Raw genomic sequence first — 19819 nt, forward strand, 5'->3', positions numbered from 1 at the left:
AACACTTGGGACACTTTTACTGCTCAGATGCAAATATAAGAGGCTGTGAAATATTTCATGTGATAAAGCATTTTTCGATGGGCTTGCCTGCTCTCATTGTTATCCATTTTGATACCATAGCAAAACCTGTTTTGTATGCAACTGTGTGTTTTCTGTCCTAAGCTGTTGCTCGAAACTGCAAGGGAAAACAAACAATTTGCTTTTGTTTCTGAGGAGAACTGTAAACCGTCAAAGAATCATAGAAATGATTTCATAATCTTGTCTAGTGTACTATGGGGTTCTGCACAAATATATGGAGTAGTATTCAGTTTTGCACATTTTAATGAGTTTGTCTACCAGATTGTAAGCATGTAGTGAAAGGATTGGGTCTCTTGTGCATTTCAGCCTACGCACTGTGTACATATCTTGTATAAAACTGCACCTATTCCACACTAATCAGAACTCTATAAATTAAAAATCATTAGACCTTTATTGTCACTTTTACTTTAAGGTTGATCAAAATGATGGTTAATGTATCATCAGACTAGAAGAAATGTACTCTTATGCAATAAAAGCATTCATTTTTAATTAAGTTAATCACAAGATAAATCTATGCCATAATTAAATCTGAAATCACAAAACATCTCAATCGCTTGGCTCAAATCATGCGAATCTGTTGAATCTGCTCAACTTTTTTTGTCATTTGCTGTTGTAAAATACACAATGTAAATAAATATGATTAGTTTTTTAAGCCCAGAAACATCTGTGTGGAAGAAAATGCAGCTTTCCTATTGCATTCTAAATGCTTAGTCTGCAGTTGTCACCGGTGTTTAGACTGTCTAATGAGACTGTCCTCTGTTTGTGCAATTAATGAAATTCTTAATATGTTTGTCATCATTTATTTTGCTAATATTTATCAAACATTAAAGATGACTCTTCACTCTATACTTGGCAGGACTCACATTCACAGATCAGCATGTTTCCTTGTCATCGTCGTTGTTAGTGTCCAATCGAAAATGAATATAAGTAATATAATAAAATAGATAGCTAGAATAGGCGACCTCATTGTGGTGGGGCAGACATGTTTTCTAATACAATATGTGGAAAAATATGCACACCCAACCTCTCCACAAGAATGTTGAGTGTGTTTCACAGTTTGGAGAAAAATGCTTTAACTGGTTCCTATCTACCTTATTGTAACACTGCAGTGTAGTCCAGATTTATTCACACATTTGCACATTTTTATTGTGTGGCTCTGTACTAAAGCACTCTGAATTAAAAAACAAACGAAAATTTAATTGTATAATAACTTATATATTTGGTTGTAAAATAGTAATAGTTTTTATAAGCTCATAGAATAGCCTTAGAACAACTAAATTAATTTACAGAGAGAAGTGCAGACACACTACATCTCAAATGGACTCCCTGCTGCATTGATCTGCATTTAAATCTGAATTTGTAGCGCCAGGGTTGCATTTTCATTGAAGTTAAGGTCTTATTTTCCTGGAAGATAACGCACCAAGGAGATTTTTACAGAAGGCCAAAAAAAAAAAAAATTACCACAGAATTTAGATTACACAATTTTGTCAACCTTCACTGTTGTCAATCCTAGATTTATTACATGACAAGGTGTCTGGCTCAGTCCTGTACAGCGTGCTGTTGTCTAACATCACGGGGTGCATCTCAGAAGAGCACTTTTCTCTTTCATAGAAAGGAGGTGGAAATTGTGTTGTCGGATGTCCCAGATTATCTGCAGGCAAGAGAATTCAGAGAAAATGGCTTTCTGCTCAAATGCAATTGTGTTTAATTTGCCAGTCTGTTTCTGTATATTGAGTAAGACGGGTGGATTTTTTTGTTTTCCATTTTGAGGGATATACTCTACATTTTAATGAATTTGTCTTTGGTTTCTGGCAGGTGTTCATAATTGGACTTATAGCCGACAGAAAGTTCCAACACTTTAACCCTGTTCTGGAGACCTACATTCGAAAGCATTTCAGTGCTACACTGGCATACACGTGAGTTGATTTAGACCAAGGACATTTAAAACAAAGTATGTTCCATTTGGTGATGAGCTCATAAGTTAGACTCTGTGTAATTGTATTTGTAGGAAGCTGACCAAGGTCCTGAAGAACTACGTGGACAATGCAGAGAAGCTGACAGAACAGCTGCTGAAGGCCATGAAAGCTCTGGAGTACATCTTCAAGTTCATCGTCCGCTCCAGAGTCCTCTTCAACCAGTACATACTGATGCACACATAATACACACACATAATCACACTCTAAGCTTATTAGAACAAGCACGATCATGATTGGGTTTTTTTGTACTGTGTTGTAAAGCAGTCTTGGTGAAATTACTCATAGAATACTTCATCATAATTTTTGCTTTCATTCATATGTTGTGAAAAAACTATCGTTGCATTCATCTAGCCGGCATCAGTGTTTTACCGAAGTGTAAGCAAACTCCTCTTGAAATGAGTTTCACAGAACTGAATGCAGATACAGCATGAACCATCTGTACCTTTTGGACACGGTGAATATTTCTAAATTTACAGTTTTCATTTCTGCATTGCTGTAGTTCTTTTTTTTTTTGTCTCTTGACATTTTCATGCCTTTATTCGATAGTGGCAGTGGAGAAAGTTGGGGAATGTAGGGAAGGAGAGCAGAAGAATTTCATGTTAGCAAATGAGCCCCAGTTGGGAATTGAATCCGAGCATTTACGTTTATGTGGTATGCGCCCCAAATACTCGGTTATTGGTCCCCTCCGAAGTTGTTCTTTGAGTAATAGTTTGGTTTCCATGTTATGTGGTAATAAAATCAACGCTGTGTGCAGCTTTGATTGTGTCCTCACTGTACATCACAGCTGTGCACTATAGTTGAGCTTGGTAAAAGTGAACATTTGGGTGAGGCAATTTCTATGGATGTATTTATATTTGGCTGAGTGGATGTTAAATGGATGATAATGTTGTAGAGCCATGGAATGAAGCCGTTGGTGGCTGATGGGCTGATGTATGATCCTGGACTAATTGAGTGTGCGGAGTTTGATTGGTTTTGTGTCCTGCGTCTGGAGGACGCTCTGTCCTTTACCTCATATATCAGCCCACAGCAGCATCACGCTCCTTCAGGTCTATGCATGTTCTCATTGTGTGCCAAGCGCCTTCTTTTGCAAATAACAAACTCCAAACTTAAAGCAGAGCTGCTTTGTCCTTTGTCATTGTTGTAGTGCTTTCTCTGGTTGGTTGCCAGTATTACCTCTGTCAGGCCACTGCTGCTGAGTCAGATTTAGAGTTTAAAATTCTTCAAAACTGTTAAGTTGGGCTTGTTGAAATCTCTCATGCGGCTCTGGCAAGAAGGTGCCAAGCCTACGAAAGCAGGTGTTTGGCTTTTCAGTGCAGACCAGCGGAACATTTCTATGAAATTGGAGAAGAGCACCTTAATCAGAGTTTCCCCCGTGATTTGAGAGTGGTGTGGCTGTCCAGAGCTCACTGAGCTCTTTGGTGCTGCAGGTGAGCAGCAGCTTTAAGTAATTGTTGTTGTGGGATCTCTGAGACGGATGCCTCTAATCCCATGATTTCTGTAAGCCTTCAACAGTGACTATCCTGTACCATGTAATACCCGCATCCCCGTGAGATATTGTAGCACCACAAAACCCACGGCTCTGGAAGAAGGCCAGTGAAATCTGATGCAGTGGGAGCAATCTAAACACTTCAGCGCTCTTTGACCTGCCTCCCTCTGCTTTAGTGTGTGTTTTCAAACCCAAGTCTTCAATTTTATTTCTTCAACTCAACACTTGGTTGCTTTGCAGTGAGTACAACACGGCTCATTTCCAGTTAATAACCAGTTTGTGGAGATTTGTGGGCTCCCCAAGTGGGATAAAAAGCATTTGCATTTTTGGGGGATTATGGAGGAAACCCTGCTTTGTGTTCCCATGTACTTAGAAAATGGGGGAAGTGTATTCTGCAGTTGTTGTGTGATCACTGGCTTTGGTTTGCTACAGTCTCTGGACAGCATTTGCTCTACATAACCAAACTAGCACAAGAGGCATTAGTAGTTTAACACCCCAAACAGAATAGAAAGTAAAGCCAGTGAACCCTAACATGACATTTGCTTTCAGGTCTTGCATAGCATTCCAGGAGAGTCATTAGCATAGATCATTAATTTTTCTGATTTTTGTTTCCTCATGGCAGCAGGCAGGTGCTTCAGGGTCTTGTCATGTTGTTTTAAATGCTAATCTGGCTGGCAGCAAGAGTGATGTCTGTGGTTCTGATCCAAGAATATTTGCATTGATAACACACACACAGGCCTTTCTGCTGGCTGCTTTTAATGATTTAACAGGGAAGCATCAAACTCTTGTCATTTCCAGTGCAGGTGGGGCTGTTTACACAGGGATGAAACAAACAACAGCCTTGTGATCATCTGCCAGTGTAATTCTCTTCTTCATCTCCTCCCAGGCTCTATGAGAACAAAGGAGAAGCTGACTTCATGGAGTCCTTGAGGAACCTTTTCACATCCTTTAATGACATGATGAACAGTAATTCAGAGAACACTGGCATGGTGAAGGTAGGCTGATTATTGCACAAGTCCAACTGCATGCTATCGCTCAAACTCAGTGCCAAGAAAAAGCTTCTGCTGTATGAATAGTAAATAACTGCTGCTGTGTGAATAGTAAATAAATCTGGTGTGCTTAGCTTTGGATGAGATATTCTGTAATTGGCCGTGCGTGTGTCTTCTTTGATGTAAACTAATGCAGCAGCTTATTAGACATTAGGACTCCTTCTTCTCATTGATGGCATCTGTGTCCTGTGTATGCTGTTTGTTTTCTTCACCTTTTCCATGTCTTTCAGTGCAGATTTTCTGGATCTTTACCTTCTATTTCTCTCCACGTGAACTTGTTAGAGCGGCACAAAAAATATGAAGATGAATATTCGAGAGCATCTTCAATTTAAAGGAATATTTATAACAATTAAAGAACTGATTAAGTATTTACAGACATTTAAATACTCACTTTCTTGCTGAGAGTCATTGAGAATATTGACATTAGTTTTTTGTGTATAAAACATAGGAAACTATGAGCGATAAAATCCACTTACCAGGGTTTCTCAAGCATACTAATAAAGACATACTATCTTTTTTATTAAATCTGCACAAAATGCAGTTGCGGTTTCAAGTGGGGTTTTAGACTGGATTATTTATGCTCACAGCCAAGATATAATTCGCTACATAATCCACTGTAAAATCACAAGTTGCCATTTTTATGCTTAGCTTTTTTTTTTTTTAGCAGATTAAACAAACAAGATTTGGATAACTGAGCTTTAGAAGTACTCATAGCAGATTTTGGTATATTTGGGCAGAGCCAGGCTATCTGTTACCCTCCTGTTTCCAGTCTAAGCTTCAGTAATCTAACCATATGCTGGCTGTAGCCTCATGCAGCATTTATTAAACACACATGAGAGTAGTATTGATCCGATTTAACTCTGGAGAAAATGGGATGGGTATTTTCTCAAAATATCATATTATTTCTTTGTGATCTGGCCTCAGTATTGTTTGAAAATGTGACTATAGTGTCTTTTTAATTGATTTTGGGACTGTTCTCTTATCTGCTCTGGTTTAAACATTACCTGCATTTCAGTCAGATTCAGTGTAAAAGTCTCTAAATTTTTGTTATTACTCTGTTGGTCACAGCTGATGGTGTCTTAGTTGTGTAAATGAGCGCAGGATTTTTTTCTTTTAACATGATCTGGTCAGAGAAAACAATATCTCTGGGGAGTTTCTAAATACAACATGTAGAATAAAGGGATATTGACAAAATATTAGGATTTGAAGCTTAGATTTGGTTGAGTTGACTCAATGAATCGCACGTAGCAGATGAGTAGTTCGAAGGCCAGAGAGGTTAAAATCCGGCTATTTTTTGTCATTTCTGGCTCTTGTAATTGCTGCAATTTTTGCAATTATTTTTTAATTTTTAAAAGACAACATGCCTTTCAAGCCCAGGTTTTAGGGTTCTGACAATTAAAATATTAAAACTAGTTTAAAAAATGAAACATGAATTATTTCAAAAAGGTTTAACAATTATATTGTATTCTAGGTCTATACAAAAATTCATATATAGTAACAGAAACTTATACAAAACTAGACTCCTGGCAGTAGACTGGAAAGTATCTGGGATTATTAAACAGTGATGAGAGTTGATGCAATTAAGGATTTTTGTGCAGCTCTACTTTTTCCAATTTTTCTTGCATCCACACTTTATCTATGTTTGTTCTGTGTTTGTCTGTACCTCTATATGTGTTTTTCCTCCCTGCATTTCACTCTGACCTTGACTGTCCTGATGTTTGGGTCTCCTCTGGCCTTCTGCTCTTTAGCTGCTCCTTAAGGTATTTATTTCGCTGCCTTGCTCCTTCTACCTTCCTACTCTTTCTTTTTCATGCATTTCATTGTCCTTGACCTGGAGTTCAGTGAACCCAGCTAGGTGACAAACACCCCAGGATTAGTTTTTTTGTTATTTTGTGCAGCCACGCTCTAAACCCCACACACGCTCACATACACCTTTACTTTTAGAGATAACATAATCACAGGGTACATGCACCTTGGCACACCTACAGTAGATCCATGTGTACACTGAACCATACCACAAGTTCAGGAGTCAATTAGGAGTCAGTTGCTGTGTAATTGGGTGAGATATTAGCTTTACTGTCAGTTAATTAAAAACTGATCTTGAGGAACGGGCATGAAACCGAGGAATCCTGGTTTCTTCCCAAATCCACCCTTGTGAAAGCACTGTGACAGGTGGAAGCTAATGAGAGGTCCCATTATAGCTCTCTGAAAAAAATCCTGAATCCTGATGAACATCTGGACGTACCTGCGCACATGAATATTAAAGCTTTGATAAACACACAAACACGCACATGCTTAAACTTTGATAAACACACACAAAGAGATGCCTCCGTTGACTGTGAGGCACAAACACCAGCAGGGCCAGGAGATTCATTTCTACTGACACTTCACACAAAACATCCCTGCACAACAAGTGGGAGTTCAGTTGTTGCTGAGAACAAAGTGAAAAGAAGACATTCAGTTTGTATCAGAAAAGAGATTTGATTGCTAACGGAATCAAAGCCAAACAACATCTTTGAAATCCAGTTTTTAGTCTCAGGTGAAAGTGTTAAGTTTTGCATATTAAAGCAAGAAAAACATGTAATAAGATGAGAGTAGATTAAAGCAGAATTTTATGTGGATGACAGGACTTTACTCTTGAAAAAGCATGGGAATGAAACAGTTTTGCTCTCAAGTTAGTCCCTGCGGAAAAGTGAAGAGATGTTCAAAACAAGCTCTTCAGACAAGAGAAATTTCACATCGTAACATTTGCTTTCCAAATAAACCACACATGGGTTGTAGCAGGTGACGTCCACTGCGCTACATCTGTATAGCCAGTCAACCTTTATGAGACAGACTGGCACTGACACTAATTTGCACAGATGCTGTATAAACACACCAACCCACCTTGGCTGGCATTTAGCAACAGTCCGTTAGAGATGGAAGTGTCAGCTTGGTTAATCATCCCCATTATTAATGGATGGCTCCGTAATCAGTCACTGTGTGGATGCTCTTGATGATTTTATTATAGTATTGATACGCTAATGTAAATCCTATCTGGCTCCATCTATCAAGGGGGTGTTACAAAGAGATCCTTCACTGATCTCAGTTTATTTATTGCCAGGCTTAATACCATAAATTAATACAGACAGACAGGAAAAGGCTTCACATGGGTCGAGCTTTAGTTCATCATTTGACAATGAATATATGAGCCTGTGCTGTTGATTATGAGCAGGAATGACTGGGATAAGTAATGACACCAGACACACAACTCATCATAAAAGTATTTCTTCTTGGTCATCGGCTGTTTAAGTTGTGTCCTAGTTTGCAGGCCCCACAGAGGCAAAATTTGTTGACTACAACAGCACACATGCTGTTCAGGTGCCCACAGTTGGTGCAGAGAAAACGAGGACAGCTTAATCAAGCCACAAAACACACTTAGTTTTATTTGCATACAACGCACAGTTTCATACCTTACTTGTGGAAAATACTGTATTACATGATATGGGATGGAGTAGCTTATTAAATATCAATAAATGACTACGCTGATTCAGAGATGAAAGTGATCTTGTCATTTTTCTTTTGTTCCTTTGATAAAGGGTGCTGCACTGAAGTACATTCCCACCATTGTCAATGATGTCAAGCTGGTCTTTGATCCTAAGGAACTAAGGTAATTTCACATGTTTCACTACATACTTTCATGCTCTGTTGGTCATAAAGTGGATGCTATCTGACAATTAAAATCTGTGAGACATTTATTGAGTTGTAGAAGTGAAATAGTCTATTTATATATGTCAGCTCAGTAAAGCCACTATATAGAAAAAAACATTGAAGTTAAATGCGGATTTGCTGGGAAAACAGAAGGAGAAATCTAAATTTCTTGTTGTTTGAAGTGTTGGCCTGAATTAAAATTTAATGTTCAGATTATGTCAAGACAAGCTGATGGGATACTGCGTTTGCAACTTTAATTTTTTGCCTATTTCTCTACCTTGAGCTGCTTTTTTTTCGACAACTTGACATTCACTAGCTGTACTGTATGGTCGCTGCTTAAACATGCTCAGGTTGCCTTGGAAACTTGGTTACTGCTACACTCAAGTGTCCATTTCATTTAATGTTATCTGCTATGAATATCATCGGCTGTAGTTTAATATGTGCTTCGATAATAAATGACTTGTGTACCTGAGTATTACATTCTCGCGCATTAATTAATCTCTGACCATGTTGGACAAAACAGGGCATATAACTTGATATTCTGTTCTCGTCATTTGAATTACCTCTTTTCTTTGTTCATTGTTCAGCGGTAGACTCATACCGTTATGTCAATAGGAAGGTGACATTGAGAAAATCAGTCAGTTTGCCAGTTTAAAAAAAGGAAGAAAAGACTCCTTTTGAGATATTTTTTCTCATAAAAAGGTCTGTGAAGAATGATAGAATCAAAAGCACTTTTCTGTTCTGTCTTGGTTTTGTCTTAGGTTATCTGAGAATGATTTCATTATTGATCAGAAGCTTTTTATGTTGGATCAAAACAGTGTCTTATGTTGTCGCTCAGTCTTCTTTAGCTGCTAACATAAGGAATAATTAATACCCTTTAGTGAAATGAAACTAGACAAAGCATTTCCCATTGTGAAGGCCATATGTTTTTGATTATGAAAGCTGTTATTTTTCATCTGCTTATTAAATTAATCTAGAATAATGTGACAAAATACTGACAGAATCTGTCCACCTCTGCTTGATCAGAATTCTGAGCTAAAAGTGTGTAGCTGCACACTGCTTCGACAAATGCTTCACCATCAGAAACACTCTTGACACTGGAATCTATTTTTATGGCAGCTCAAAGACGGACACAAGTAGTGCTACTACATGTAGGTGTTTTCCAGACCTTGAAATGTGCTTTGCCTGTTCATTTGCAAACACTCAGCAAGAAACCCTTTCCATTTTCCAACGTCTGGGCAGCTGCCATTTCCACAGCAGATTTTGGGCCACACAGGGCTTCCATTCCCTGCTTCCAGCATCCAATCCACTCCAGCATTATCACAGCCACAATGAAGACCTTAGTCAAAGGTGGAAGACAGTCGAAGACATATCCATTCTGTCTACCATGCACCATTTCACTGTTCAGCTCTCAGAACTGATGATTTTTTCTATTTATTTCCCCATTTACAGAAAATGTCTAGAGTGTCTGACATTGTTTCTCCCATTTTGTTTCAGTTGCATCAAAATGTTCAAAGAGCATATTCTTAGTTGTGTCATTTAAAATAAGACACGCCAAAAATGTAACCATAACTCACCTTTTTTTCCTAAAATTTTGGGATTTTACGAAAGGTCAACCCCCCCCATGCTCCCTCCCTGTGGTACCACATGCTGTCCAGCCATGCCCAGACAAATTTAGGAGCTTTGACTGATAGGTTGCACTGCTATCAAAATGCTGATTGAATTATTGAGTCACACCTGTCCTGATGGACAGTTCCAGTCAAAAAATAATATACATTATTTGTAATTAAGTACCAAGATTTATTTTCACTGCGAGAACATTGAGTTGAGATAGCTAAACAAGGAATGCCAGATGTTCTCACATGGCACGAGGAAGCTTTTAATTTTAGCCTTAATTCTGAAAACAGTGCGTTCCGTAGGAACCATTCACCTAGCCATAAATCACAGACCTGGCTCTTTTTCCCTGCTTGAGCAAAGGTGGCATCAGCTGTTCCTGTTGTTAACACAAACCTGGCTGAGTGGCTGTGCTGGAGGCGACTAAATTGAAGCCTGGGGTGGGGGTGTTTCATCCCCTGCCAGAACCTTTTCTCTCCTCCTTGAGCCTCAGCTTGCCAGCATAATGAGCATCCGGCCTCCTCGTTGAGGAGAAAACTGTCAGCTTTTATGTGTGTGCATAAATGTGGATTTATCTTTCAGGCTCTGAACTGTTGAATGTTCGTGTTTGATCTTTTTGAGCTACATGTTGGTTATTTAAAAAAAAAAAAAAACGGAAGCATTCGTTTAAAAACATTTATCTAAATGTTGTGCATTTGTATTCAAGACTGAAATTATTCAGAGCAACTGCTATGGGAAGCAGAGGAGTAACATTTAAAGGTCCCATATGGTGACAATCCATTTTTATTGTGTTTTTGTGGTGGGAGGTTGTAGATGTTTCCATTCTTTAAGATGCCTGTAGTGTGATCAACTGTTTTGTTGTGCACTGTCAGTCACAGACAGAGAGAGTTTTCTTCCTGAGGAGAGTGTGGACCACAGCAGCTTAGCTACATTTGAACCTAGAGATACTGAAACAGCCAATTTAAAACAGGGCTAAAATGATGAAGCATCTTTGACCTTGAGAAGTAAATGACACGTTCTGGAGAAATATTTCATTAATTTGCTCAAAAGAGGACCGATGTGAGACCTTTAAAGAGTAATCAAGTCAGTAATTTTGAAGGTTGCACACATTGAAACAGGTGTTTCCACTTATTTAGACTGAATAGACTCTTAGGACCTGTGGATGTAGTGGGCTTTTTGCTAACTCATCTGTTGAACTCTCATTTGCTGATGAGGGCTATGACGTGTGGCTTAAAGCTCGTGATAATGTTATATCTAATGAAAAGAATCAAAAAATCCTCCAAAATGTATCAAAAATGGTATAAAAAAACTTCTGAGAAACAAAGGTGCTTAATTACACAAATACTAAACCCCTGTAAACCACCCTTTTTTCACTGATCTGTAATGTTGATAGCAACAGTCTGACACGACAGAGAGAGGAAGATACTATAGTGAGCTGTTCAGAGTTCATCCTAAGTCAGCTCTCCATTAATTCACGCCAAATGTTGTGATGTCCTCTACACCTTGACAGAATATCTGTAGGGATGTGCACAGCCTTTAATTGCATTTTGGATGATTGCTCGTGGTTGGAAGCAGTCAACCAGCCCAAGATGCCTGATCAGTTTGACCTTTTGTTTTCGTTGTCCTCCTTCTGTCTCCATAGCAAGCTATTCACGGAGTTCATCCAGAAGGTCCCTCCGGGTCGCCTGGTAAAGCAGAAGCTAGACTGTCTGATTGACATTGTCCACAGCGATCTCTTCACACATCACGGTGAGAACACACACTCTCACAAACTGCATTCACAGTTCTTCAGTGCATGCACCTTCACTCATGGTTCAGTAATATAGGCAATCACACTCACCACCTGCCTCCCTCCGGCAGCCCTGTGTGAGACCACAGTAAAGGTCATTGGTGAGGTGTAGTGGAAAACCTTTTTGTTTTCTAAAATTGTTAAGCACCCCTGCTGCTCAGTTCAACAGGACTTGTCTGAATCTGATCAGGATTCTCATTTTTGCGGTCCTAAAGTCTCAGCTCCCCATTTTCTCAGTTTTATTCTTTAATCCATCTTCCTTAAGTGTCTTTATTGGGTAATTTTGGTTCTCATTCTCCTGTCTTTGTCTCAGCCCTGCAACACTTGTTATACGCTTGTGCTCCTCGCTGTAGTGCACTTTGACCATGTTGTACCAATGTGAAATGTGCAGGTAATGATGTAGAGTTCGTTAATTAGAGAACATAGCTCCTGTCTCTGCAATCAGGATAGCCTGTGGCGACCTGCAGACAGAGTCCAGCCGTAGTGATGTTCAAGGGGAAAGCATTTTTGCTGGAGGCCTCAGTCCTCTGAGGCCATGTTAGGTTTGGTGTAGAGAAACACATTAACATTCTGTCCCGTGGTGGTGAATTAAAACAAAAGTTTGTGTTCCATTAAAATAGCAACTGTGTTTTAATTTGGCTGGCAGGGACAACGCATGCCTCACAGCAGCAGCCAACTAACATAAAGGCAGTGGACGCCAGTTATCCACTCGCACAGCCTCCATCATCTGCAGATGTTCACTCCAGTGTGATTGTACAGAAAACAAAAATGGAACTTGGACAGAGTGTAATGGGAAGTGTGTCCTACTCAGTGAGTCTAATATTGAACATAACACAGTGTAAATGTCACTGCCTTCAACTTAATGATCCAGCCTTTTCTTACTTTAGAAACACAAAATTGTCTGAGTGGTGGTTTGGGCCAGCTTAGTGAGTAACTATTGAAGGGCAGTGCTCAGTGCATGGTCCTCTGGTCATTACTATTGATCTGTTGGTATAATTGTGCGCAGGCAAGCCTCCCTGATGCTTCTGAATGGCCTGCTGATCAGCAGGAGGAGTTGTTTGTGAAGTTGCTTTAAAGTCGGTACAGATTATCCTGTTGTTCTCTTCTCACAACTGCTCCATGCACTGTTGCTTTGAGCATCTCCCATCATCGTTGAGGTGTAAATGTTTGAAAGCAGTGATGGAGGAAGCTTAATTGCAAAGTAAATGCAGCCTTTCTCCATCAGTATCAAGCTGTGCTCTGCTTTGGTGATGCTTTATTAAAGATAATAACCACTGCTATGAGAAAACGAGTTAGCAGGTTTTTAAGGTGGCCTAATCAGATGCAGTCAGTGCCAGTGCTCATGGGGCATGCAGTTAGTTGCATCCTGATCCCCAGGTGGTCCCTAAAAGGTTCTCTAGCCAGCCAGTTCCACAGTGAAATGTACTGGAATGCTTGGAGTAAATAAATGCTCAGCAAGAGGCCTCTACTACCTCAGTGCTCGACCTTTAGCATGGACTTTCTTAGCAGGTTCCACACACTCATTAATATTCTCTGACTGTGTTCACTGATGGAATTTTTTTTCTTACCTGTAGGCTGCAAATTCATTAACATATTAACTGTTTCTGTGTAAAAACACTTCTTAAATTAGTATATTTCAAACCCCAATGGGCTTAATTCTGTTTCAAAATTACTACTTTAGAGAATAGGGTGACATCCCTTTCTTCACTGGTTTCATATACAAGTATGAAATTGGAATTCTGTGTGTTGAATGCGATTGCTATGCAAATGAAAATCCCTGCTGCAAATGAAAACTTTATGAATTCAGAAAAGAGGGAAGCGTTTTGTTTCTCTTTATATTTTGGAGGCACAACGTTGTGTCACCTTCACCGTTAATGATGTTAAAGGAGAGCGTGGGACGGGCACATAAATCACTTGCAAATGGACCCATTGAAAGAGAACAAATATGTCAGATGCTCTCTTGGTCTGTGTTTAAGGGGAAAATTACTGTAGCGTCTAAAATCTGTTTGCACGGGAAGTTTGAGGAGAGCGCTCGTGGCCTAGCTTGATAGTTCCAGTCTGCTTGTCCTGCTCCCACTTTGTTTACTAGTGTGTGCAAGAGCGAGTGTGTATGTATATTTGCACTCACTTGTCCATTTAGCTGTCTGTTTATGTGTTTTCACCTGACTTTATTTTGAGGAGGCAAAAGAAGAGGATGAGGATTGAAGCCCAGTATAAAAACAAGGTATTAAATATTCCATACGATGTTCAATGCCTTCAGATGGGAGATTTCCTTTTGTGTCCAAACCCTTGAAAGATTATGAAACACACACAAATATATATAAAAGCACACATTTTTATACTTTAAGCTGCATCAGACAGATAGCTCGGTGCTCTGTGCAGACATGGTTGTCACTTTGCGTCAGGGCCAGCTAACAAGTGACACAGCAAACGCTTAACACCCATAACATTTATTTTCAGATATATAAAAGTAAAAGCTTTATGTGAATAATAGATGTATTGTACAGCAGCCTGCACTACCAGAGGGTGATATTCACAAGTAATTGGAAAAGCTTTTTTAGATTTTTTTTATTTATTTATTTTTTGTCAAAACATTCTTCGTCCTTGATCTTGAAACTCTGTCAAAGTTTTGCAATGGGAAAAATGACAAGAAATCTGTACAGCTAAAAATTACTTGTTTGGATGGAGCTGCTATGTCAAGGAGGACTGCAGTTATTCCTAATAGGTCTCAAAGGAATGCAGAGTGAGGAGTCAAAAGTTTTGGTCCACAGTGACATTTTTTGACAAAAAGAACTTCATGATATTGGGAGAGGGGGAAAAAACTTACATTGTGACATTTTTCTGTGATAATATTGCAGTGTGAAAAAGGAATAAGGGATTTTTATTTGCTGAATTAAATATTTCTATTTAGAAAAAAATAATCATTCTAGAATGATTCTGGTGATTTTGTGCATCTGCATAGAAAATTGTATTTAAAAAAGCTGTCTAACATGGTGTAACCCTGGCAAAGGCATTCAAAGTAGTTTTTTTTTTTTTTTGCTTTGGATGGCATTCCGATCTGGCTTTGTACTCATCACACAGAGCTTTGTGGTGCCAATTTAAATGGTCTAGCAAATTAGTTGTGTTGCCTCGTGTAGTGGTAGCAACAGGCTGACATTGCAGACTTGGTTTTGGTCAACATCATCTTTTCCTGTAGCTGAAATATTTTTATGCAAGGGATATTTCTCTCTGCAAACAAGTCTTCCTTTTTCAGTGTTTTTCTCCAGTTCCTTGCTCATTTTGCTGTTTACATGTGGAGCCTGTAATTCAAAAACTGCATGTTTTTGTTTTTTTTAAAAACAACTGTGCATCAGAGAACATTTAAATCGGAGTAAATTAGGTTCCATCAGACAGACTTCTCTTAGAGATTTGTCATAGAAAATAAGTTTTCTTGTACATATCAAGCTGAAAAAAAGTTGGAGCATTGATGCTGAAACAATCAATTGTGTAGCCCTATTGATAACCATAGGATAGACTGGAATAAATGCCAAATGTTGTGTTCATTCTATGAGCTTGCTAGTGTCTTTTATCTCATGTGCTTGAAAGGATATTATGAGAAGTGATGAATGGAGTTTCCTGTATTTTGCTGTGGCTGTCATGGTTTTAAGAGGATAAATACTCTTTGATTGTGATGACCTCCTGTCATGTCGTGCAGTATAATACTCAGGGCAGACTGTCCTCAAAATATACAGGAAAGATTGCTCTGATATTTGCTGAGTAAAATCGTGCTCCCTGAAGAGCGAACCTTTTTGATTCAGGTGTCGGCTCAACCTTTCGTCTTGTGCCGCATATTTGCATTTGCAATAGTTGTCAAAATGTTATAGGTTAAATACTGTGAAATTGAGCTGACTTTGTGGCTGTAAAGTTTTAGTTCTAAACAGTAACTTTGTTGATTTATGTTATTTTTAACATTATATTAAAATCCATTTGAAGCACATATTTAATTGATGCACTTTCATCAAACAGGAGCTTCCCTGTAATTATTTTTTACAATGGAAGCATTAAAATTGAGTCGAGCGTCTACATGAGATTTCCTAGATAGCTTGAGGAGAATAATGATGTAATTGATGCACTAATCAATGCCTGAGACATTAGAAATGAAATTTTGTGGGAGATTTTATTTGCTACATTGCCAGTTACTGTATAATACATTCAGTGCCACATTATTAAAGAGCCTCATCGTGGTCTCTGTGTGGGATTTTGCATTATTGTTAATTCCAGTAATGCTGAAAGTGAAATAGAGACAGCATCTGAAAGCGTGGACTTATTCACTGCAGTTAGCAGTGTGAGTTTCTTCCTGTTGGGATGAAAGTATTGACATTTGCACAGCTTCTGTTTTCATGAAATCACTCCTTACTGCTCCATTTGACTTGCAGTTCCTTCAGCACAGGGTCAGTAAAACAAAGGTTGGACTTGTGCTTCAGTACTTCTGGGTGCAGTTTATGAAGAGGTCACCGTAGTTCACGTTATTCATTATTTGTTGCATCCCTGCTGTTTATCATTCGGCCTTGAGCGGTATTGGCAATTGGCAAAGCTTTATGCTCGCGCGTGTATGGGTGTGTGCGCACGCGTGTGTGTGTGTGTGTGTGTGTGTGTGTGTGTGTGTGTGTGTGTGTGTGTGTGTGTGTGTGTGTGTGTGTGTATGTGTGCGCACACGCGTTTTGATGAGTAATGAAGTTAAAATTTTATTTCGTCCCAGCAGAATGGCTTATTAAAGCTGTAACATTGTCTGTGTAGCAAAGAGCTTGTATTGATTCTGAATTAAAATCCATCACTGTGTCGGCCATTTAGAGCAGAGGTGTCTCTCCACCTTGTCATTAAAATGATTATCATTTGAAGAGTGCTATTGTTCCTGCACTCCGCTACAGTACTGGTGGTGATTTCACTCGCTGTACTGCTATTTTGGTCTTGTTTTTATCTTTTAAGATGACATTGATGTCCATAGTTTGTATCTGCGAAAGACTGCATGAAGCTGCTTGGTAGAAATTTAGAAGTGTTCAATTTTTAATATTTTGCCTTTATTTTCTGAGAGAGGTTATCAATTTTTTATAATGCTTGTTTTATGTACAAGTTGACTAAAAGCTGTAATGTGGTTGCTCTCCACTCCATAAAGCTATTAAATATTTGCAAAATCTTTTTATATAAATGCCACCATCTTCTAATTGAACCAGAATAACTCCAGTGTTTGTCCCTTGTCTTTAAATATGGTTCCCACAAATACTTACACAACACCACTAAGATTGAAGTCACAGGGTTTAATTAAAAAAAAAAAAAAAAAAAGAGAGAAATTTGTGGTCGAGCCTCCAGGAGAAAGCTTCCTGGCTTATTACTGTCCTCCGTGTCCAAATTGCCTACCAAATTCTCTGTTCTGTGCATTTGGAAATTCACCTTTTGATGTTACTTTCAACATTAGTAGGCTGATAGCATGCTGTGTAGAATTAATGAAATTGCAATTGTTGACAGAGTTTGAAAGAGCTGTTGCTTTCTGCTGCTCTGACTTGCTATGTTAGAGCAAAGGGGCACTGATTTTGTAATTTTCAGTCACCTAAAGTCTTGTTTTGTCTTTTCAAAATGAGAAGATTTGACATTCATACCAGTACAACCATCTCTGCTAGTCACTCTGTCAGGAGAAGATTTAGTGCTTTGATTACTGAAACAGTAGGTGAGATATTATTGGAGAGGGATCAGTTTGGTCAGATTTTTCACACTAATGTCATTAGGTCATTTTTTTTTTTTTTTTTTAAATCAAACCAATTTGGTAATTATTTTCTCTCCTTACCTGATTGAGATTGGCTGCTCTCTGTAAATGTTTATGGCTCTAATTGGCTTTTTGTTCTGACAGTTGTGCTATCGTGCTGCAACTACTCAGAGGGATTTTGGGAGCTTTTAGTGCAGCCATTGTAATTAACAACTTTACTACGTACATTGTTTTAATTTAATCTTCAGAGATTTGAGGGAGCCATTAATAAGCTGCACGCATCAGTGTTCAGTGTGTCGAGAGCATATGCCGCTCTGCTTCGTGTGATCTATCATCTGCTCCATGTCTTGAGCTGCCGTCCTGAATGTGTGTATTTGCTGGCATCCCTGCAGATTGCCGCGAGATCCTCCTTCCCCTGATGACGGACCAGCTGAAGTTCCACCTGGAGAAGCGGGAGGAGCCGAAGGCTTGCTGCCAGCTGCTCAGTGACATCCTGGAGGTGCTTTACAGGAAGGATGTGGTGAGGAGCACAACTCTCTGCTTTATGTACTTTCATATCCCTCTGGGACAGACAGTACAAGAAGGGGATCCAGGTGTACCTCCATAATAAAAAAAAAACACACATTTTCACAGTGTTTTTTTTACTGACGCTACTAATCAGTGTGCTGTTCTCAATTTGTTTTATTACCGTACATGGCCTGAAAGGAGCACGTTTTATGACAGTGTTAATTTACTAACTTGTAGGGTTGGCTGTGCGCAGTAATTCATTGCTCAAGGTTGCTAGAGGCCATCTTCAACACGATTGTTCTCCAAGAACACAATGATGAGCTCTGCTTCACCCTGTGGTGCTACAGAACCAGAGTACCTCACAGCAATGTGGTCTTCGTGATGATGAGCGGTTATTGTCAGTGTCAGTGTTAGTCACAGAACCATTTATGCAGCCAGACAAACTAGGCAGTTTTCTGCATTATTTTACATTCTAAATTGATAAATTTAAAATGATTTTATGGTGTTAATGAAAAAGCCAGTAATTGATTTTTAAATTAGCTTTTTAGTTGATAAAGTGTCCAAAAAGAGCCAAAAATGACCGTAATAACTTCTTGTGGCACATCAAATTACTTTTTTTTTTGTCTGATCAGCAGTACAAAGTAGCTAAATATTCAATTCATATTGCATTAAACAGACAAAAGCAATTCATTTTCATACCCGAGGAGGTGAGACGTGATAAACGGCCAGGTCCATACATAAACTGGTATTTTTTTGGAAACAAAGCATTTTCTATGCATTTTGGCCTTTTACCCGCATGCACAGTTTTAGGTCATTGCAAAGTGACTTTTTGAGAAGCTTCTTCCAGCATGAAGATATAAACTCACTCCATTTTTGATGACATGTTCAAAACAATGCTGGTGCTAACCTTGTTAACATGACTATTATCACGTTTACACATAAATGTACAGTTACACTTTCACTATACTGAGGAACAGAGGTGACAGAATCAGACCACAGATATCTTTCCCAGTTCCTTAGTGCTCAGTTAGTGGTTTTAAGGCTTAAGATTGGTCAACACGGCTTCAGGGTTAGGGTTGTATCACTGCCTGTTGGTTTGACATATTCTTTACAGTGTTTCAGTTGTGTTTTTGTACTCCATGTGGACCGAGATTTTATTAGATTTTATTTTTTTTCATGAAGCAAAAGAGGAAAAACGTGTTAATAAATGCCATGTATGTGTGCACTAGGCCCTAAAGCCACGAAGATCAATTCATGCTTTCTGTGCCAGGACCCCTCTGCAGACAGCCTAAAATTTATGACTCTCCTAGAGAAACAAGTTGTGCTAAAAGCAAACGTTAGAGAGTGAAATGTAAGATTTTTCATCATCCACAGAATTGTAATTGAAGCAGTTGCCGCTGGACTTTGGAGGTGCTTCGATTTGCACAAGCTGTCCATCAATGCATCCCAAACACAGCAGGAAGTCCTCATTACTGCAGAAGTACTTTGCTATGTTCGCCCACTGTGCACCTCAGGAATAATCGCATTAATGCGGTGCTACAGTGTAATTTATGACCAGCCAATATATCCCTGCATGTTTTTCTGTGTTCAGTATGAGAGCCAATGCATCCATCCACCGACCAAGACCGATGCATACTTATTGTAAATAGAACCGCTTGTGCGTCCACTCGCCAATTTAAAAGTCCTTATTGATCTGCTCACATGGACACAAAGCATAAACTGACCCAAATTCATTAAAATGTTGTCAACTTTCCATTAGTTTAACCACTGGATTCATCAGCTATTTGTTTCTGCATGAAGATGTTTGTAGTATTTTTAAGTGGAGTGCCCATCCCTCATACGTTGGCATCAGTCTCACATGTACAGATGATAACACACACACACACACTCGCA

At 38.9% G+C, this 19819-nt stretch overlaps 1 protein-coding gene across 3 annotated transcripts in view; it reads left to right on the forward strand.

Annotated features, from left to right (window-relative positions):
• Window positions 1-19819, forward strand: part of dock1 (dedicator of cytokinesis 1) — a 187648-nt gene that overhangs the window by 56406 nt on the left and 111423 nt on the right. For all 3 annotated transcript variants that reach the window (XM_023271467.3, XM_023271476.3, XM_055004433.1), the window contains exons 21-26: window positions 1894-1994; window positions 2087-2215; window positions 4427-4535; window positions 8168-8238; window positions 11536-11642; window positions 17812-17939. In XM_023271467.3, the coding sequence (XP_023127235.2) occupies window positions 1894-1994; window positions 2087-2215; window positions 4427-4535; window positions 8168-8238; window positions 11536-11642; window positions 17812-17939 (645 nt within the window). The remainder of the gene's footprint in view (window positions 1-1893; window positions 1995-2086; window positions 2216-4426; window positions 4536-8167; window positions 8239-11535; window positions 11643-17811; window positions 17940-19819) is intronic.

Source organism: Amphiprion ocellaris, chromosome 18 (assembly GCF_022539595.1).
Source record: "Amphiprion ocellaris isolate individual 3 ecotype Okinawa chromosome 18, ASM2253959v1, whole genome shotgun sequence".
Taxonomy (NCBI): domain Eukaryota; kingdom Metazoa; phylum Chordata; class Actinopteri; family Pomacentridae; genus Amphiprion; species Amphiprion ocellaris.